Below are 22,508 nucleotides of genomic sequence, written 5' to 3'. Positions count from 1 at the left end.
ATAAAGTTGTCATTCCTGGCTATTGGCCATTCAGGAGACCTCAGACCAGTTTTTTGTTGTTGTTGTTTCCAAGCTCCCTCACAACTGATCCCACAGGTTGCAACTTTCCTTTTTGCCAGACCTCTGTTCTCAGTTGGGAATGACCAATAAGAGGTTGCTGAATTTCACTAGAACTAAAAACTTTTCAGTAACAATGCTGAAGAGTTGGAGCTGGACATTGAGAGGTGTAAACTGAGCCTTTTGATATGTGACATTAGACCACAGTGAATAGAACATTTGAAAGTTGTGCCTGTAGAATAAATGGCATGCATCTGAAGCTATATTTCAATTCACTTTTCATCAAGCTGAGGCCCTAATTTGTCAGCACCTGGAGTCAAGATAAGTCTCTCTGTTGATGGCCCTGATGAGCCATTGTGTAGTTATTCCAGAAAGAAATGCTTCCTGGATTTTCTTTTTTCTTCTTAATTATTCCCTGCAGTGGTTGACTTCACACAAGCACATAGAAATTAAGGATTTTATTCCCCAATTGCCTGCTGAAGTGAAAGAATACAAAATAAAAACAATGGGTTTATGGTGATAATAAAAAGCCAACATACCTTTGCAAGCTAACATGTGCCAAGCATAAAACCTGGGTGTGCATCCCACACGCACTGTGCCGTGTTGTGCCAGCATGTTCCTAATCCTCCCTGCAGCCGCCTCCCTCCATCTTCATTTCAGTCTTCAGCTTTATACCAATATCTAAAACACAGAAGCCAGATTCTGAATGCATATATTGCAGTGTAAATCCAGAGCTACTCCTTTGAATTCAGTATATTTACCCTCTGTCTACGTGACTCCAAACACTGTCCTTATGCTCCTAACCTGGATTTCCTACCATGTTTAGATGGTTTTGAAAACATCTTCAGCAAACAGTCTCTAGCTCAGCACAGATTAAATCTAAGGCACAGGCTGCACTTCAGAAGCTTTATAGTTATGTCAGGGAAGTGAGTGAAAAACTTTGTTATTGATGTGACTATGCTGGTGAAAGTCCTCATGTAAAAACAGTTGTATCTCTATAAAGCACTTTATACTGGTACAGCTTATTTTGCTTTGCTGGACCACTTTTATACCAGTGCAAGCACTTTTATCCCGGTATCCTTCAGTAGATAAAGCTTAAGGTGACACCGGTGATTCTTGCACGAAAGTGTCTGTCCAATGTTTTCTTTGAGAGCATTTCTAGAAGTGAAATAGCTGTACCACTGGAATTAACTGCAGAGTAATAAACTTCCAGTTCATCATCACTCTCAGCTCATGAAATGTCTTCAGGCCTTTGCAAAAAGCCCTGTTTGAGACAACAGATTAAATACTAATCCTGGCAGATCGAACATCTCTGCTTGAGCCCATACCATCTAGCTGAGCAAACTTTTTCTTTTTTACTTTATTTTTTTATCTAAGTAAAGGCAACAAATTCTTTCATCAGATGAGATAGCAGGAAAAAAAGATCAATATTTTAAAAAGAAAACAAAAATAACATTGTGCAAAAATGCAGCTACACTGAATGCAAGGAATGCTTTTCCTTGAAAGCTACATCCCCACGTGGGCATCAGGTGAGGGATGCATTTACAGTACTTAAACATCCTTGCAATTGTCTCAAATGTGGAAGATTTATATGGGCACTTACTAACTACTCATGTAACATTAAAACAATACATACCCGTATGTAGCAAGGTAGATTTGCAGTGAGATACAGACCTTTTCCCCTTATACATACTCACATGCTTGTGCACACACAAAGCACAGTGTGTGGGTGTGTGTCTGCTCATGAACAGGCAATGATTCTGGGGCTGAAGTAACAGCTGGGCACTGCTGGCACCAAGTGAGGCAGCAGATATCTTCAGGATGTATAGCACAGTATTTTGGCTTTATAATGCAGCAAATGCTGGAATGTGCAATACAGGTTGCAAAAGCTGACAAGCTAAACAGTGCTTATTTGGCTCAGGGTACTTCACTGTCATATGTCTCTGGTACAATGTGCCCTTTTGTCTCAAGTGCTCAGGCACCACTTCTTAATCCTTTTGTGTTTGGCGTTTTTTTTCTGTACATTTGTTTTGTTTTTTATTATGCTGAATATGTCAGCAGCAATCATGAGAGATCCACCCCCATTCTAAATAACAAAGCATAAGTGGCCATAATAGTAAATCTGATGGTTTTGCTCCGCCCCAGCGCTTGTGATATGTAGTAAGTTTGTTATTGGCAGCATCTTCAGGTTACATCTGTGACACATGGTGTTAGGTCTAAAATTTTGTTTAAAAAATAATAATAATAATTTTAAAAAAATCAAACACTCATTTCTCTTAAAAAAAAATGTATATACTACAAATCTCAACCCAGAAAGATTAAACACATTTTTTATATGAACAACGCAAATGGGACTCCTTTCCGAGAGGACTCACGGTGACTTTATCTGTAGAATGTTTCAGTGCTTCTGCACTCATTTTGTAACAAGTGCATGCTGTATAGAATATATTGCCTGTATACTTACAGTGGAGGGGGGGCCAAGCTGCTTTTCATTGTGTACTGCAGCTTGTTTGGATGAAAAGTCGCGCCTTTGATGCATTTTTATACTGTACATATTTGTATATATTAACTCTATTGCCATGTTCTGAACACAGATTTTGTTATATTTGCTTGTTTTGGTTTCCTACAAAAATTGGTCCATGATGGGAAATACTCTTTTTTTATATATAGAAAATATGCTTGTAATTTCTGTTTGTTTGTTTTCTTGGTCATCATCTTTTAATGGCTCATAAAGGAATTCGAGATGAGTTTTCGGAGGAACTCTGAAATGCAAGTCTGTGTTTGCATGAGACCTGCCCAATTGCTGGCTATAAAGGGGGGCGGGGGGAAGAGGGGAAATCTAAGTCAAGTTTTGCTTTTAAAGCATGCTAGTCCCACGGGAAAACTCATACATGTACAATTATTCTCTTTGTATTTTATCTAATAGTGCCTGAATTATTATTATTTTTTTTAATATCTTCTTGGAGGAACAATTCATAATTGTCAAACTTTGAAACATTAGCTTAATTTTGTTTTCATGACCTCTCATTTCTCCTCCTTATTTATTTTGTTGCTGTTTATAATGGGCCCCAAGGCCATTTCTGACATTGCAGTGTTCTTCTTCCACATTAAGGATGTTTTTAAAATTACTAAGATTATTGAGCCAACAGGCTGTTTTAATCAAAACCATGTTTCACTTGGGTTTGATGATTACGAATGGTCCCTGCAATGGCAGAACCCTTTCTGCTGGGAGGACCCCACCACCTAGTGGCCCCGAAGCATCAGCACAGAGATGCATCTTCCCGATATTCCCTGGCTTTCTCAAAGGCAGGCTGGCAATTTTGCTTCAAATTATTTGCTTATTATAACTAACTTAAACTAAACAAATTGATAATGTTAATGGCATTTTTCCTCCCTTTGGTTGATTGCTAAATAAATTTGTATAATTTATACCAGAGGAGATTACTGCTTTTATTGTTTTGGGTTCCCCCAAACCAATTATTAACAATCAGGACTACGTATCTCATTAAATTTAAATCAGGTCAAACCTATTTATCTAAGGCCTTTTCTGATACAGGAAGATGACTGTATTCCAGTGCATTTAAGATGTATTTCTGTGTATGATTTTGCGGCATTGAAATCTATTATTCTATTCATGGTGATTCTTATTTCTGTATTTTTACCATGGTAAATATATTGTAAAAACAACAACAACAACAACAAAATCCCTCAACTTTACCATAGAAAATATTACTTTTTATGCCCAGGGATATTTTTTTTTAATAAAATCACTGCAGTTTTAGAACTGTAATTAAAGCCCTTAATAATAAATCACGCATCTTTATCTGTTGTGTTTAAAAGGAAAAAAATAGCCCAAACTGTTCACATAATCCTGAATGCCTCATTTCCATAAAAAAGGTTTCTATACATATATTATTTACATTTTTAAACATGGTAATTCTTTCCTTTGTGGCATAAAATGTCTCTTTTCCACTGCAGCTATTGGAAAGCGACTGCTCACATCTGAAATGTTATCGTAATTTGCATCAGGAAACCCAACTGCAGACATTAAGGACTTGGGTGTGTTCAATTATGATTTTGCTGGAGGCTGTCCCTCATTTTAATGCTGCACTCATTGAACTACCTTTCTGAAATCTAGCTGATATGGTTCACCATAGACATGCTTCACAACATCATTAGCTTTGCAAATGGCTTCATTTCAGTCAATGCAGACTTCAGTTTTGGCCAATTGTAAAATGGAAATTTGAAAAGGAAAAAAAAAAAGAAAAAAAAACAGATGCACTTAAAACATGAAAAGAATTATTTATATGATAAAAATATATTTAGATTTTCAAAGCACAAGACTGAACAGAAGTGCTCTTTTTATGCTTTCTGAAGATGTTACTGTTAAAAGTCTTTCTACATCAGGCTTAATAAATCTGTAATGACATTTGATGGATTGATTTTTGTGTGGGTTTTTCTTTTCTGTCTTTCTTTCCTTCCCCCCCCTTCTCTGCAGGGAGAAAAAGACTGACCTGGAGAGGCTGTGGGAATAGAAAAACCACAGGAGTGTGCCTGTTTCAGTGCAACTCAGGAACAATTTCTAGCAGCCTCCTTTCACTAAAATAATAATCACTTAAAATAAGGAAAAAGGAAAACCCAGCTCCACACCCTGCATTTGTTTCTATGGATCTTTTTCCTTTCCCTCATCTGGCTCCTCTGACCACTCCATGCCTGGGTTATTTATGGTGTAATCTACAGCGAGGCATTGGGCTGCTGTCACACAAATTCAAGGCTCGCTAGCCATAAACCAGGCATGATTGAGATACCAAACACCCTTCTCCCAGTGCTCCACCTCAGACGGATGGCTCTGTTTAACACTTAGTTTCCCTAAGCACTCCCTCGTCCCCCGTAACATCCCTGGGAGTGGGGTGATGTGTCACACACCCGAGTGTGGCGGCACACGCCACTGCCGCCCCGGCCCTGATGGATTATTGACTGCCTAAGAGAAGCAGCTTTCCATGGCAGAGATTCCAGGCTTGTGCTTGGTAAGGTTGGACGGGCGCAGTCTCACCTGTAGCCGTGTTCAATTGCCACTGCTCCTCCTCGCCATGATGAGCAGCAGAGCCCACCTTGCATCAGCCTGGCCGGTGAAGTGGCTGCAGTTCCGGATGCCGAGCATCCTACCCACATGGTCCCTGGTCACTGGAGGAGGGGATGGGTATCCCCACATTTGTGGTAGGGAGAGCAGAGGGGAGAAAAGTGCTGGGTGAGCTCCCCTCACTCCACCATCACTTTCTCCTCTGATTTCCTCCTGCCTTTCCCAAGTCCCTCTCAGGGTCCTTCCAGCCTGGCTTGGAGGTCAGGAGCCACCAGGGCATCACTCCTCCCTTCTTCAGCTGCCCATGACCATTGCAAAGCTCTGAACCCTTCTAACACCACCCACTCCTCGGTGTGACCATCCCACACCAGCCCCCCATGGCTGACCTATAGGAGCCCCCATTCAACCTCTGCACACCGGGTGGTTTGTTAGCAAATATGCTTAGGAGACAGTGCCTTGGATCCTGAAACACTGACTTTTTTAAGTGATTTTTTTTTTAAGGAATATATTGCACACATTTCAAGAAACCCCTCTAGGGTAAAATAAAAGATATCTATAGATGGCTAAAATAACAAATGAATCATAAAACTTAGAGATGGAAAAGGACTATTAGATCATCCAATTTATCTTGCTGTCTGCCAATACAGGTTTGTTCCCCACAGACCGCTCCCCAGGGCTTTGTCTAGCCTTTCTGACTGAACTCCAGCACGGGGTCCTCTACCACTTTCCTGGGAAGAACAGTTAATGGTTCAGGCATGTTTTATAGGTGCAGGGCCAAATCCTGGCCTGAAGGGAGCCTCACCTGCCAGGCACAAGGCGCTGACCCCGAAGCAGCAGCACCCGCGCCACTGGAGCATGTTTTCCCCTCTTGCCCTTGCTCATGACCCCTGGCTCATGCCATCCCATAAGGCTGCAGGGCCAGGACTGTGGTCCTCAAGGAGCCCTGCCCACCCTGTCCTGGAGCCCTGGATCAACCAACCCGTGCTGCAGTGTTCCCGTGTGGATGGAGACTGCCAACTGCAGGCAGCTCTCAGCAGGATGAAGAGACTGCCCTAATTTATTCCAAGGGTTTGAACTCGTATCTGTTGTCTGTGTTTTCTTAATTACTGGTGATACACTCCAACAGGAGAGCAAACAAACAAACAAAATCCACCCCTCAGCTTCTCAGATGGATGTTTTGGCTACAGGGCAGCTTTGAAAGCTGGTTCAGTTGGGTTTGCTTGCTTTTCTTTTTTTTTTACTGTTCCTTAAAACTGTCTTGATTTAATAAAAGTTCAATGTTTTCATAGGAAAACCAGGCTGGGCCGTTTCTGATTCTTTATGTACAACAAGGATATTGCATTATTCAACAATTCAGGAATAAATCTAATTCTGCCTGCCTTTGCTGAGTGGTTTACAATTTAAATGGCTGGCCTGACAGTGAGGTCCGGGTGCTAAGGAGACATCAATTAGCCCTAGAAGGCACCAGGGTCACGGTACAGAGGAGTTCAGGTGGGACATCAACAAGTCTGTGGGAGGCAGGAGAGGAGGGCTTGGCCAGGGGCTGGGGTTGTGAGGTTATCTAGCCTTCCAGAGACCACAAAACGGGAAGGGCCCACTCTTTACTCTGAGGTTTAACAGCACAGAAGTGCTACTCGAACTGGCTGCCCTCACACACATCCCCTGTCAGTGCCCTGATCCCCCCATGAGTGAGGTGGAACCGGACCCCTCTGCATGGAGCCATCGCTCAACACCTGGGCGTGAATGTGGCTGATCCCATGATTCTGAGGTGTCCTGTGGCAGGGCTGCTGAGCACAGCACACCCAGCACAGCGCCCCGAGGGGATTCTGTCAAGATTTATGGTTGGGAAAACAAAAGTTTGGAGGCACACAAGGCAGCCCTGCATACCCGCAGCATCTGGTCCCTACTCACACTGGTTCCTCAGCTCAGAGGCAGTTCTGGAGCAATCAGTGTTTTTAACCGGGCTCCAGACCTCATGGACAGAGAAGTAATAAATACCACAAGGAAAACAGTCCAAAAGTTCAGGCTGCATGGAGCTGGTCCTTACCAGCGGCACCAAATGCACAGCAAGACTTAGGCTATGCATACACAGGGGCTGAACAGGGTCCTCCTCAAACTGTGTCTGCCCACATGCCCTGCTTCTGGTGATCAGCAGCACAACTGGCACCACAAATGAGCGAGCAGGAAAACGGATGTGCTCATATGGGATTCAGTAGAGGATACAGTGGTAGGGTAAAGAAAGCACAACAGTAGGCATCCAGCTCCCCCTACCCCAGGGCTTTGCAGCACCTTACACCCAACAGTGTGCCTTAAAGGAGTTCTTAACCAAGCTGTGCTTTAGGGAAACACAGTCCAGATGCTGCCTTTGTGTTCCTCAGCACATCAGCTCTCTGCAGTCTTGTAGAGCAACATCCAAACCATTCTGCTTTGTAAAATTTAGGACTTGGGCAAAGTTTTCTGCAGGCCAAGCAGTAACCTGGGCTAAGACCTTGGGTGCTGCCCCTGTTTGTTCTGCAAAATACACCTGAGGTCCTGAAATATTAAGTGTATCACATATCTGGAGGGCCTTAGTGAGAGAGGAGAGGAGCCTTCTTGCAGAGACGATCAACATAAACCTCAACACTAACAAGAGCATTTGGGAAACAAGCCTGCCCCCACGCTGAAAGTATTTATTGCAATGGTACTGTCACTAGAAAGGTATTTACAACATTTTTAATAGAGAAAAGACATGCTTGTGCTGGTGAAATGGTGCTTTAATGGCTCTGATGCATTTAGGGGCTTTGTCTAGCTGTGGTGATGAACACCACCTTTGTAACGCTGGAGAGACTCTGGCCTGGGGTTGCTCCTACAGGGACCACTCAGAACAGGGCTGCAATGCTGAGCTTGAACATTTCCGGTGCTACGGCAAAGGCAACATTAAATTACACAAAAGACATATTGTCCAGAGAAATACACCTTAAATATGAAGTTACATGTTTAGAAATGGATGCCAGCTTTATGTTAATACTCAACTTTAATTTAGAATGATGCAGGTATAGCTATGGTTCCTCAATTACCAGAGCTGGCCCTCCACCAAGAAGCCCTTTTTGCTGGTAGACTATCACTGATACTCATTTTTAAAGCATTCACAACCAAATTCACTGAACCAGGCTTTTTGAGCATGCAGGTCAGTGGCACGACGCAGTTCAGGTGTGATTAAGGTGTTCCAAAACTGGGCTTTGTAATTCCAGTGTCAGAAATCACTGACAAGTAAAGAAAACAGAAAGCCAGAACTAAAACTGAATCTAAACCATTTGAAACACCGGGACATTGAAGTGTTCCCATGTACTTGACAAGAACTGAGCAGCATCAAAAGCATTTAGGAATTCTGTTTGCTTGTTTTCCCAAACTAACTAATGAAATATCAATAGTTCTGGATAAACTCACCCCAGAATACACTCAGGTTAAATTAACAAAATGAGAGGCCCCTGAGCTTAGGAAAACAGCAATAACACTAGGTTAGAGAAGGGGGAAATCACTTTTTCTATATAGAAAGTCCATCTGTAAGCAATTGTGCTAATGCTTTAAAGATGATCAGCTTGGGCTTGTGGAGTCAAACAGGGAAACAACTCAAATTCTTATCAGGAAAGAAATTTTTCAACCTGAAAACAGATTCTATCAAAATGTCCAAGGCCCAGGTTTAGGTTCTGCTAAAAACAGACTTTTACAAGACCCAATGTGAACAAACATTGAGCCCAGTTACCCTTTAACCTCACAGAATAGTTGCAGAGGGAGGGAGACAAGGAATACAAACCCTAACACAACGCTGAGGGTAAATCAAAAAGAAACAGCAATTACAAAGTACCAAATCTCACCTTGATTCGACTTTGTGGATGCACAGAGCAGATGCCCGATGCCATCTCTGGGAAGAGCCTTCAGCCAAGGTACTATTTGCACTGAAGCTTACCAAAAAGTTGAGCCTGGAAAAGGTGTTCTCTGGACAGTAATAATAAGTCAAGGATGGAAACCAGCAGATGTATTGGCCTGCTGGCTGAGAAGCTGCAGACTGCTGGGAGGCTGTGGTGGGAAAGAGCTGGAAGAACACAGGAGTTAAGAAGTGCAAGTTTGGTGAAAATCTGCTTTGGCATTAATTAAATTAATTCTAATTTCACTCAGTTGTTCTGATCTTCTCTTTCCTCTGAACTATTTATGCTCAACTTTGACATTAAAATTTCATTTGCTTTGCTCAGAATTACTTTATTTAGCAAAGTTTAATTAGATTTTTGAGCACATACATATATATATTAAAAATTCAGAAGTGCCCTAAACTGCAATAACATATTTCATGACAAAATGGGAACTTTCCTTTTTATTTGATAAGAGGGGGCATTTTTTAAGTGAAAACTATTCCCTGATTTTCCAGAATGATCAGAAACCTGAGCAGCCTGTTGTTTCCTGAGCTCAGACAGGTAACACAGGCTCTAGCTCGCTATTTACCACTTGTTCCAATAACCGCACTGAAGATAGAGGAATGAAATCCCAGAAAGGCTCTTTGCAAGTGATTATTCACCAAGACAAAAATCATTAATTAGGTCATGACTTTCAGAGAGGATTAATGAAAATATTTTAGACATGCAAAATGAGTTTAAATGCCAAATCGTTCAGTAATTATTTATCAGACCAGATTTGCAAATAGTTTTGTACCTAAGAATCACACAGAGAACTGTGTTTCACAGTGATGTGCACCACTTTATTAAATGCATCATTTAATTAATTGTAAAATCTCGAGCGGTCAAAAATGATGGTAGCCAGCAGCTAAACTGCACACTAAATCTGCCCTGTAGCAACACATTTCAGTAAATATTGATAGGGTGAGAAGAGAAAACCAGAGATAACGTTTCTGTATCTACAGATTCCCTTTGGTCCATCTCACTTGTCAGTGAAGCTTTTTGGTTATGTTGTGATTTCTGCTACAGATTATTCAACTCGATCAACATCTTTCTGCGTGTATAGTCTGTTCCGGGGAAGTTCTGCCTTTGCGTTATTTGTATCTGCTTTTATACAGCTGCTCATTAATTCAAGGATCTAAAGTAACCTCGGCCTTAGGACAGGCAGCCGGTCTGGCTGCGCAGGGCTCGTCAACTCCCTGGCTCGGTGCGGGTGGCTCTCTCTTGCCGACACCGCCATCTAATGGCCAAACACGCTCTGCACTCCCATGAGCAGGAGGGACCCCGATGCTGTGATTGCTTTTTCCGCATCTCCTGATTCACAGGGCAAGTAAGTGGGGTGATGCTCCCCACACCGACTGTTGGCAACAGCCTTTTCCCACGTTACAGAAGGGGAGACGCGTTTGGGAAGTGTCACAGAACAGCAGGAGTGACCTCCTCGGCTCAGCCCACAGCAATGGTATTTTGTGTGTAGGGAGAATAAAAGGGAGAAAACTTCCGAAGAGGGAGCGGTATTACCAAAATCCAGCTTTCCTTAGTTCTAAGCTTCATTGCGCTCAACCCAGCAGCCCTCCCTCTGGAATGATGAGGTCATAGCTACTGATCGTCCCAGTATTTCACGTGTGACCCAATACTGGACTCTGCACCTACCACTAATGACTTCCAAACTATATATCATATAATGACCCTTGTTATAGATAACAGTACATGTCAAAATGGGCATGCTTATAATTAGCTTGTAGCTACTCAATCTGCATAATTACACATGGTAATCATGCTGTAGCATGTTTGGAAATGCTGGATCGCATTTTCACCAGTAAAGCTAAGTCGTGTGAATATCTTCTCCAGGAGCTACTACTTTGGATGTTATGAATTAATATTAAGATGAAATTGAATTAAATGTACTGATTTTAATGTCGTGAATGCACTCATAAGTATTTTTTCCCCTGAGAACCATCTGCAATTTAGAGACTTGTTAATCCTAATTAAATGCACTTTTCTCAAATGTGAGCAAATGAACAGAGAAATCTGCTTAGTAACACAATCATATATTTTGATTTCACAAAGGGAAAGAAGAAACTGTTTTGTAATTTAATATTCTTCCTCATAAGAGAAAATGAGTGTTGCTTCTTCATATTTTCATGACATACAGTAGTCTATGTATCTTCACTGGTAATTCATTTAAAGCCTAGGAAGTTCCTTCAGACAAGTGCTTTTGATGCTGGTCTTACAATGTCTGTAACTGTTATTTTACTTGTGTTTTCCAACATTTTAGACAGAAATTTTAAGTCCTCTGATACCTCCAAGCAGGGTCACAAACAGAACCTGGCACTACACAGGTTACCATGCAAATGCAGGGCTTCACTGGCATGATCATGGTGGAAGCCAGAGCAGCACAAAGGGTTCAGAGCATGACTTACCAACACCTCAGCTTCAGCATCTTTACCAATCCCAACAGTGAAAAAAGACACTGGCTTTACCCACTGCCTCCACCTCTTTGGTTTGGCCTTCCCCCAATCTTAGCCTTTCCATTAACCCGTCTTTGTCTGGGAATAATTTTTATCGCAAAAGAATAGCAGAAAAAAAAGTGTTTTAGCAGTATTAACATAGCACACAAATGAGGAACTAATTACATGACAAAACAGACACGGTAGCACCTCCAAAAATCCTACACAGTTCAAAGATGCAAAGCATTTGAAGCCAAAAAGGACTTTTCAACCTTCAGTTGAATACCATTGTACTGGTTCTGTATCTAACACCTCCCTCTCAAACAGTTAACGAGATCTTCTCTTTAATATGACTTTTAATTCAACAGCTTGCACAGCTCATAAATTGGTATATCAATGCAGGCATCCAATACCCAAAGTCACTGGAATACATATTTATTACTTTAAGTCAGCCTAGTTGATCTGAAACTCCTAAAGGCACAATAAAGGACTCCTGGCACTCCTAAGAGGCACCAAAGGAAACCTGTGGTTGACCATAAAGAAGACTTATAAAGTCATTTCTAAAGCAAGTGACAGATCCACACACATGATTTTATTAAGCTCCCATACTTTGAAGCTTTTATCCTCCCCAGACAGCACTGCTTTTATTGAAGAAACTAGTCTAACCTGCTTCTACCAACCTTATCATGGCAACAAGCACCAGCCAAGCACAGGAATCAAAAGCTGAACCTGTGATGTCAACAAGGCTGTGGTCACTCATACAAGTGACCCTGAATACAGTTGATGTATATAAACTCTCATCTGATGAGTTCCCTTTCTCTTGAGAATTGCCTTTGATTAGTATTTTCTAGCTGTCTTCCAAACTCACAATCTAGTTTTGAGGTATGGTCAGATCTGTTGGTGAGGTCTAACACCTCAGCCAAGTACCAGGAACACATCAGACCTAGAAATTTCTCAGAACTCATTTGGTTTCAGAAACAGTTTAAGCCCATACAAATTCTGAAGCCTCACCAATAAAACAAATCCTTGCTCCCCTCTATTTTATGAGCACAAAAATTGTATACAATAACTCAATTTCCTTTCTTGAAGGAAAACAACTGAAAGAAACAAGTTTTTTTCATTATGTTAAAAGAATTTTCCTCTTCAGCCTAACAGATTTTCTGGGAAGTGACTCAGTATTTTCATATAAGAAACTGAACAAGGCATGAATTTGGTTCTGGTTATTGGCAGGTTCTCCTTCTCCCCCCTCCCCAGCAGTGCAAGTATGACAAAAAGGTCAAGTGAGTATGAGATTCCAGGCAACTCACTTCAAGCTTTAAAAGCAAGACACACAAGCCAGTTTTGCAAAACACCAAGTCTATATTTACATCCACATGTAATAATATACTCAACTAAAGTGAAATACATCATAAATTAAATGAGTAATGTGTGCCTACTGCTTGATGACTTCCGGTTTCAACAATTAAAATAAAACAAAATGGAATGAAATAAATACATAAAGAAAAAAAAATCAACAATTTGTACCTCTATATATGCACTGTTATTTCCAAAGAAACATACAAAACCAGTAGTATCCCAATAGTTAATACTGACGGGCAAAGTGTATTCTGAAGTACAGGGCTGAGCTGCCATGAAAATAAGTCTTTTCATGTCCATTTTTCATTCTAACCCCAAGATACCTACCCAAAAAAAGCCTTGAGGGAAACTGTACCAGCATGAAGGGAGATTAAAAACCAACAAGTCTTAGGTGTGTTTGCTGAAACATTCTAAAACCCAGCCCCGTACTTTTAAATCACAGAACCCCGTAAGGTACACATGATCGTTACAGCATGCATTCTATAAGACTCATTGAAAGATCACGCAAAAAAAATAGATTAACCATTTTCCAGGTGAATTCATCTTCAAAAAATAGGCTATAAAAGTGCAAAACTAGGAAACCAAAAATCTAGATTATGTACATATGGCTCAGCTTATGAACAGGAAAAAAGGTAAATAGTGTACAATTTCCTGATACACAGCACTTCATTACATCGCCAGTTTACAGAGACATTAAAAATAGGTCCCATATACAGGAACTAAGACATACAACTGGAACATCTCAAGTTGCATAATGATAAAACAAGAGTTTCCAGGTTTTGCTATCTTACATTTGCTGTGTGAGGGAAGAGAGCAAAATGAACAGTGCAAAATTTTTCTTTTTTATTTTACTAAAATATATGGAAGTCAAAGTCAGGTACAGAAGGAATTAAGTCTTTACAGGCTTTGTGAGAAGCAACTAGGGAATGCAAGTCAAAATATGCAACAACTGTGCTTTACTGGCTGGTAACTGGCCATCTTCCCTTTACAAAAATTAAACTGCATGTGCATTAGAAAAAACTCTTGTTGTCTTCACACAAAAATAAAAGGAGAAATTGTCCCATTTACAGGTTATTTCTCACTTATTTTAAACACCCATTAGATGCTAAAACTCGACATCAAGAAGCTTCCAAGCACTGTCAAGCAGGCTATAACATAGCCACATCCCTTTTTGAAGTCTGTAGATCCCATATTCATATTGCAAGTCTGTTTGTGACTTTACAGTTTGGACAAAGGTGCAAAGTAGTTTTCTCCTCTAAATGTAACTGTACTGAGTTTAGTACAAAACTAAACATTTGAAACATTTAGATTAATATTGTTTCTCATGCAAGTCCTAGGTATTTGCTGCTGTAAAAGTTTGTATGTTGGTAGAGATGTTTAAAAGACTTCTCTGAAGAACAGCAAGCAATGCCAAGAGAAGAATCCAACCACATTTCAGGAACACCACACTGAAATCCAAATGTCAAGTATTGCCTCATCTTTGCATTTAAAAATATGCTGGAAACAACCCCGGGGAAACAGATCCCTCCCCAATACATTATGGTCCAAACATATACAAGGCAGCATATACAACATATACAAGCAAAATGGCAGCACCGTTGCTTTGATGTTTGCAACATTTATTAACTGGACAGTTTCAGACAGTTTATTTGGAAATTGTTTTTAAAAACTAACATAGTTCAACAGAAAAAAAGATGAGAAACTTTCAACTTTATGAAAAAGAAGCATTAAGCCAACAGGATTTCAACTTCAGTATTTACAGTTACCTGAGGTGCAAGGATTATATATTCTTTCAAAGAGAAACTCTTCAGCAGCACTCAAGTATGTAAAAATATAATTCCTACCTAATATTTGGTCAATTAATTCTAATGAAAAATACTTAAAAGTCAATGTCAAGATAAACATTCTCCACACACCTTCATAACCCAATTGTTTAAACTACTTTTTATGGCTATTTGGTACAAAATGTTAACAGAACCAGTATTATAAAACTGTAGTGTTTCTAGATATAGTACAATCACAGCTTAGTTCAGTAGCTTTCACCATTCATTCTTCCTCAAGAGATGAACTGCAGGTATAACTCCATAGAACATGCACTTGTATCCTTAGACCTAGGAGAAAATGAAAACAAAAAATAAAAAAATGAGAAAAAATATGGTTTTGTGTTGTACAAATATAAACTAGTACAACACATTTTTTGTATCTTTAAAACATAAAGGGAATTTCTCCGCATCCTTCCATAAGTGTATTTAGAAATTGGTATTGTCACATATGGTCTGTGTCTTTCATTTGCCAAATACAAGCTGGCAATCAAGACTACTTTTGAAGCTATTTAAGTCCCACATAGAAATACAGGCAGGAAGTTGAGTTTAAACAAGCAGAACTAGGTGAGAATATGCTTACTAGAGGGATAATAAAAGAAGATTAAAAGAATATCAAGAAATAAACCAATTTATTTTAAAAGCTGTCAACAAATGTCAAATAGCTCTGCTCCCCAGATATGCCAAATCTTTCCATAAAATAGTGCGTGCTGGTCCACATACTATAGTATTCAAGACATTTCTCCTTAAATTTGAATGAGGGAAATTACCTGTAGCTCTGGGTTTGGAAAAAGCACAGAGATATATTTATTTATAGTCTTATATAGTACCTATCTCTTCAGCATCTTAAGAATGTTGCTAACACAATGGGGTGGTTAAGGTCTGAGATACAGCTATACACTGAAGAAAAGAAACACGGGAATCCAGAATACCAGGCTAATTCTTTTCACTTGACCGGTTTCTCTAAGAAGCTACACCCACCCTTTCATCAAGCAAAGGAAAAACTGTTTGGAGTAACCTCTCCAGCACACGAAGATAGACTGTCCAGTAGCTGCCAGCTACTTCTCTATGAAATAATCCATTTAAAAAAAAAAAAAAAAAAAAAAAGAGTTGCTGTTTGAGGCAATCGTCACGACCTTCAGAAGCTGTAAAATGAGTAACATCCACATTTTCAGGAAGGACTAACCAGCATAACCTCCCATAGGATTCATGAATTGTGATAACACCACTTCCTCTCTCCTTCTCCACACAAGGCTCTTCAACCCTCAAGTACTGACTTAAGTGGAAAGTACCTCATTGAATACTTCCCACTCATTGTAACTCATTAGTATATTTACTCTTACACCTTCCATTTCTTTTAGAAAAGCATCTATGTTTTTCTTATGCAAGCCATTACCACTATTCAAAGTAACTAATACTACTGCACTAGTATTTGATTCACTTCATGGAAGAGGGGGAGTTTGTATTTTCAGCTGTTCTGGTTCAGACTTTCATGACCTCTTATGCGATGCAGCAACCTTTGATGCTGCAAGTACATGACACAACATTAAAGTAACAATTAGATCAAAAGGTTTATTTACCATTTCTTGAAGTAAATGATCAAGTCCTCTTGTCACTTGGTCGAAAGTGTGTGTTACCAGTAAAGCTTTCGTAACTTCGCTTCTGTAGCACACTGCTAGGTAATTGTTGGTATGACACTGATCTCTTTCCTGACAAAAATTAATGTAGAGAAGTTAGAGTTATTCCTTGCTAATTGAATTGGTCAGACATTCAGTTGCAAGCAAGGCTATGTCAGCATCCAGAATCCCACAATACCACAGATGCTAACACAAATAGTTTCATCAGCAGGGCCCCAAAAAACAGATATTCCTAGCCCTACTGAAGATTAGATTAAATTTAGTATTCAGCACAAATACAGGGAGAATGACAAGTACTCATCATCAGATTTGTTCTAAGCTTGACACATGATGTCCATGTCTCCAGATTTTGCTCATTTCTCTGCAAGAAATTTCTTTGCTTAACTCGTCATACAGCAGGCTTCACTGCAGAAAGTTTAAGTGCTGTAGTACTTTCATACATAGCATGACACCAACTATTTGTTTGGAAATTGAATTTTGAGAGGAAAAACAGGTATACGACATTATTGCCATCATAGATTATATGGCAACTGTGACACTTTAAAGAGTGTTAATATACATTTACTTGAAGACCTTTGTTAAGCAATTTTCAGTCTAGTATACAGGTAATTTCATGTTTATCTGAGACCATTAATTCAGATTTATAGATGTAAAATCAATGCCTGTTCCATACTAAGTCTTATTAACTTAAGCAAGCAGTCAGAAACACTTCATAAAATTAAGGAAAAAAGTCAGGAATCATTACTCCCACAGGATACAAAAAGCCCAATTGCCATCCATATTCCATGAAAGCTTTAAATGCAGCATTGAAAAAAAACTAGCAAGCTTTAATTAAATTAAAATAGCAAAGCTAAATTAATATTCCAACAGAATCTACAAAGCCATTGGAGTGTGTCATGAGCAATTGTCTTTAATTTGCAGCCTCTGCCAGATCAATCAGCCAACAGGTTATCCTTGATAGCACGTTGCCATTGCAAAGGCAACTAATTTGAAAATAACACAAACTGAGTGGTTTCAGAATGTTTCTGTCTCTTCAGGGCAACACAGAATGGCAGAGCTTACAAGCAGTAACGGATGGCATCATGCTTTAATCAAGTTTGCCAAGTGGAACATATTCTCATGACAACTTGATCCAGCATTTAACATGTGATGCAACATGTTCATAGGACCTAAATAATGTTGCCACAAGGCACACAGGCCCTTAAAAAGGTTTGTCATCATGTTTTATAATATTACCAGAGTTCAATAAAAAGACTACCAAAAGCTTCAGATCTACACCTGCAGTACTTTGATATCTTACAAAATACATCTTTGAGGACTTGCAGCTCTTACATACAGTTGTACTTTTTAACAAAGGAAGAATCTGCAGAAGCTTTCATCTTCACAATATCCACCCACCTTAAAGCTCCCAATACTGAGAAGTTTGCCCATCTGCTACTCTATACCCCCTCAACTATCAAAGGCTTGGGTTGGGTACTTCTAGGCAGACTGGGTGGAAAACTAGGAAATTAGCCTTAACCCCCTACATTTTATCACACATGTCTTTTATTGAGGTTATTAAGAAAACCGCACAGAGGAGGTCTTATTTCACAACTCTTTCCACTATAGGTAACAGCCATAAAAAAGTTTCTTTTCTTGCCCCGAGGCAGCACCATGTAACAATGAAATCTCTATTTCCATGACAACAATACTGTCAAATTAGTTGCAGTCATAGTTTTGAGAACTCTTAAATAAAAAGAAACAGTAGAAAGTTCTTGACTACAAGCTAGTGTGTCTCCAAGCTTGCATCAAAGAAGAGGAAGAAAAGCCTACCACAGAGATTTTTCTTGCAGGCAGGTGGAACTTGCAAAAGAACAAGGTGGATTCCAATGAAGTCACTGTTTAAAAATAATACTGCATCATCTGGTACATCAGCAGGCCAACCTCACTACAACTACTGGCAAAACAAGAGAACTTCCCTGTTCCCAACGTACAATAATGGTGGAAAGGAGTAAGAGACTGCCCACCATCTAGTACTCAGAGCAGACTACTCATCTAGCTAGTTGAAGCTGCAATAATTTTTAACTCCCCCCTTCCTGATTTTATAAAAACTAATAGGGTTTTATGTAACATCAAGAGCATTCCCTCAAAATCCTGGATCAACAGATATCAATGTCGTTAGGCACAAATCCTCAGTCAGAACAAATTAACATAGTTTAGTCTATAAGGACAGCCATGTCCTCCCTCAGATGTTGAGATCACAGATTAAGTTCATAGTTGCTATCAACCATTAATTTAAAAAAGTAAATAAAGAGTCTTGCAAAACACTCTAAATTCCACGGCTGCATGAGTAACTTCTGTGAGCAGAAAAAAAGCCTGTATTTCGTTCTCTCAGATCACTAGGAATCAAAACAGCAACAGTTGTCCTTCTGCCTGTCCCTCTGCATTCTATGCATAACCTAGTGCCCATTTTACATTCCTCATAGCAATTCATGATACAGTTCATGGTACACAGACAGCACTCTTCATGAAACTAAGAATTAACTCTATTTCACAACCATTACAGTGAGTCAGCTGTGATGCTGGCTTTTCCTTTATCCACTCCCTACCCAGACTAGAAACAGAACTGTAACACTTTCCTTCATCCTTCCACAACCCACTAACAAGCCTGAATATTTATGAAGCCCACAACCTTAAAACAAGCAAACAAAAACCAGAACAGAGTTAGTGAATGCATTTTTTGCCACATAACTAAATGCAGATTTAGTATTTCACAGTTCACTCTGACCTAAGGTAACACGTCCCTGCTTGTTACGAACCCAAGACTACTTCAGAAGAATAATCTGACTGCTTCCAGAGAATGGGAGTATTCAGAGTTTAAGAACTTAGCAGAGGCTTTAAGACACAAACACTCCTCATTTTTATAACAGGATCTTCATTTCAAAATTGAAAGGCCTATATTTATAGCCAAGTCAGTACTGACCTTAGATTGGATATAAGGAGGAAATTCTTCCCTGTTAGGGTGGTGAGGCACTGAAATAGGTTGTCCAGGGAGATTGTGAATGCTCCATCCCTGGCAGTGTTCAAGGCCAGGCTGGACAAGGCCTTGGGTAATATGGTTTAGAGCGAGGTGTCCCTGACCATGGCAGGGGGGTTGGAACTGGATGATCTTAAGGTCCTTTCCAACCCTAACTATTCTATGATTCTATGACCTCAGCTCAAAGTCATAAATATCATCTTGTACAAACAGACAGCTGCTTAAATATCACCTAGCACCTTTGAATCTTGGTGTCCTGCCAAGTTTTGAAGATGTTGACTGAGAACACAGAAAACATGTATTTCATGAAAGTGCCAGTTTTCCAAATACAGCCCGAAACATTCATCTCCAGTAGTCCCAGTTTTCCACAAAGCATTACAACTTAGTGCAGGGAGAAACCATGATTAGAATACCAGAAATACATTGTCTTGATTTAACAAGGTACTGTTTCTACTAAAACCTAAACATTATAAAAACCCATTGAAGAACAGAGGTATAAGATTTAAATCAGTTTTATGATTTGTAATATGCCCTTTTCTCCAGCTGAAGGGAACAATTGTCTGTGACAACCTTTTTTTTTTTTTTTTTGCAAGAGGTTTTATTAGTATTCCAGACAGATCAAGACATCTTGCATATTAAACAGAAAGGCTCATTCTAAATCCTGGATAAGCTAGCATGTCTGGACTGCTCTGATGAGCAGACAATACATGTTTGCCATCAGAAACCCTTGGCAGGGGAAGAGGAGGGAACTTGAGGAACTTTAAATACCTCTTTAAAATTCAGACCTACCATGCTTAATTCCGCAAGCCAGGAGTTGGTGAACTTGGATTTTAAATTTAAAACCCAAGCACTTGCTGGACTTGGTATAAATGCTAAGTACAGTTTTATTTTCTCTGTTTCAAGGTGGGTATGCACTTATTTATATTTTATTTGCCTTTCTTTGTAATACTTTAAGACATTGCAATGGTTTGAGACAAGACCAGGCTGGACAGAGCCTTGAGCAGCCTGGTCTAGTGGAAGGTGCCCCTGCCCATGGCAGCGGGTTGAAACTGGATGATCTTCAGGTCCTTTCCAACCCTAACCATTCTACAATTCTATGATTCAACTAGGAAGGAGATACAGTACCTTCTACTGCAGAGCTGGTTACTTGGCCATTGCTAGGTCCACCAGAACTGTAAAGTGATCCAGGGCTATATGGCTCATAAGGTTTGAGAACAGTCAATACATTAGGAGGATCAATATCATCTGAATTCAGAAGCCCTTGTTTGGTTGGCAAAACAGAGGATGCAGGTTTGGTGCGAGAACATTCCTGAGGTAGCAGATTTGCATATCTGTTTGCAGCACGAAATCTGCCCATTTCGTATCTTCTGTAATGAGCCATTGGAGAGTCAGTAGGTTCAACAGCTAACAGATTAGGTTTCGTTCGTTTAGAAGATGGTTCACCATAGTCTAGATTTACATTGCTCACAGATTTACCACAAAGATAGTCTCTTCCTCGATGACAAGGCCAGGCAGATTCATTTAGGTGGGAGTCGAGAGCCGCATTCATACTGCTGCTTACTAGCCCAGAGTGAGACACTGGGACACTCGGAGCTTTGAATTTACATTCAGATCTTTTTACTCTGTCCGACACTGGAGAGATACTGGAACTGGAGTGTATTTCTTGCTGAGGTTGTCTATAGTTATTTGCCTGAGCTCCAATATTACTTTGCTGTTTATGAAACTTGAGGTTACTTGGGGCTGTGCTGCTTGAGTCAGTCACGGAAAAGAGAGGGACTTTGTTCTGCAGAGGGTGACATTGTTTAGCTTTCCCTGTTTGGAACTGTTTTGGCTGTGTAGATGGGGAAGCCTTACTTCTATTAGTATTAAAAGACAGAGGAAGCACATCTTTACCAAGCAGAGCTGGAGGGCATCCAGTGCGTCTGGCTTTAGCTAGAGCCTTGTTTCTACAGCCATTTTTGTTAACGGTGTCAGGATTGTATTTGTGCATCAGCCTCTTGTGCATCATTAGGACTTCTGGGTAAAATGTTCTGTAACCACAAAATGAACAGGTGCTGGGTGCTAGCAGGTCTTTAGTTGAAACCACCGAACATTCTTGTGAAGTCCCAATAGATAAGTTCAAGGGCTTTTCTTGAGAGTCCACCACAGGTTTGTGTTTGTAGGTTCCAGTGCACTCTCGCACATCATTCACAATTTTTCCACCCTTTACAGCACAAACATACTGGACATCATCTCCCTCTGATGCCACAGACTCCTTTCTCTCTCTTTTATAAGGAATACAGGGCTGAGCTTCCTTTGTTTCCTTCTCAGCCTTTAGTTTTTCTGGGTAAGGAGTCGACACATTCTCGTGTATTTTAGTTGAATTGTTACAAACGGAACCTTTGTTCAATTCCCTAGAATTATTTTTCATTTTTAAAAGGACTGTGCTGCCTATTGCATTGTTCAAGGACAGAGCTTCCTTTTGCTGCTTGGTAGCTGGGCAGCACACAGCATCTTTGGCACAATCAAAAAGCTTCTTCGAATTTTTGGTTTCTTGAGCACCAACAGCAGCCAGCAAGAGCTCCTGACTCTGCAATGAAACTTTGCTGTCCCTTTTCATGTCTGCTGCACTATCAGCTTGCTTGTCCTTGTGATGCCTCTCTAAATGATACCTCAGTGAAGTTTTCTGTGCTGCTGCATACTCACAGAATTCACATTTGTACGGTTTTTCACCTGAAACACAGTTTTATCAGTCAATAATTTGACACAATTTGATTGAAGTCTTTAATACAATTAAAGACATGGGAATAATGTAGGCTGCGATACAGTAAAATGTTTTCTTTTCCCTGACACATAGTCCTAACTGCCAAACTCATCTAAATCAAAGAACTACATCTCTACTTTTACTAACTACAGTGACATCTTCTGGCTACAACGAAGATATTTTCCACAGACTGGCTATGTATGGAGATGGTAGCTGACAATATGTTTGACAGAGATAAGCATGAAGTATAACTGTGGGTCAACTCCAACAGTTTGTAGCCCTTGATCATACCACAAGTATGCTATGCGACAACACAAATGTTACAGTTCATTTATAAATAGAGCCAATTCAAAAGAAACAGGGACATATATTAATAGGAGTAGAAAGTGTCTGGCTATGGAAAACAAGAGGTTGAACTGAAAAATA

The 22,508-nt window shown here is 40.0% G+C and overlaps 1 protein-coding gene across 3 annotated transcripts in view; it reads right to left on the bottom strand.

The window, feature by feature from the left end:
• Positions 1 to 12,849: 12,849 nt before the first annotated feature.
• ZNF217 (zinc finger protein 217) overlaps positions 12,850 to 22,508 on the bottom strand; it is a 28,881-nt gene continuing 19,222 nt past the window's right edge. For all 3 annotated transcript variants that reach the window (XM_061375437.1, XM_061375438.1, XM_061375439.1), the window contains exons 4-6: positions 20,465 to 22,051; positions 16,267 to 16,395; positions 12,850 to 14,977 (exon numbers count right to left, since the gene is read on the bottom strand). In XM_061375437.1, the coding sequence (XP_061231421.1) occupies positions 16,286 to 16,395; positions 20,465 to 22,051 (1,697 nt within the window). In that variant the 3' untranslated portion in view covers positions 12,850 to 14,977; positions 16,267 to 16,285. The remainder of the gene's footprint in view (positions 14,978 to 16,266; positions 16,396 to 20,464; positions 22,052 to 22,508) is intronic.

The sequence above is a fragment of the Neopsephotus bourkii genome, unplaced genomic scaffold (assembly GCF_033783945.1).
Source record: "Neopsephotus bourkii isolate Nb327-2 ecotype Australia unplaced genomic scaffold, CSIRO-AGI_Nbou_v1 NB_1663, whole genome shotgun sequence".
In the NCBI taxonomy this organism is placed as follows: domain Eukaryota; kingdom Metazoa; phylum Chordata; class Aves; order Psittaciformes; family Psittacidae; genus Neopsephotus; species Neopsephotus bourkii.
The sequence above is the reverse complement of the archived record's forward strand: the minus strand, read 5'-3'. Positions and strand labels throughout refer to the sequence as shown.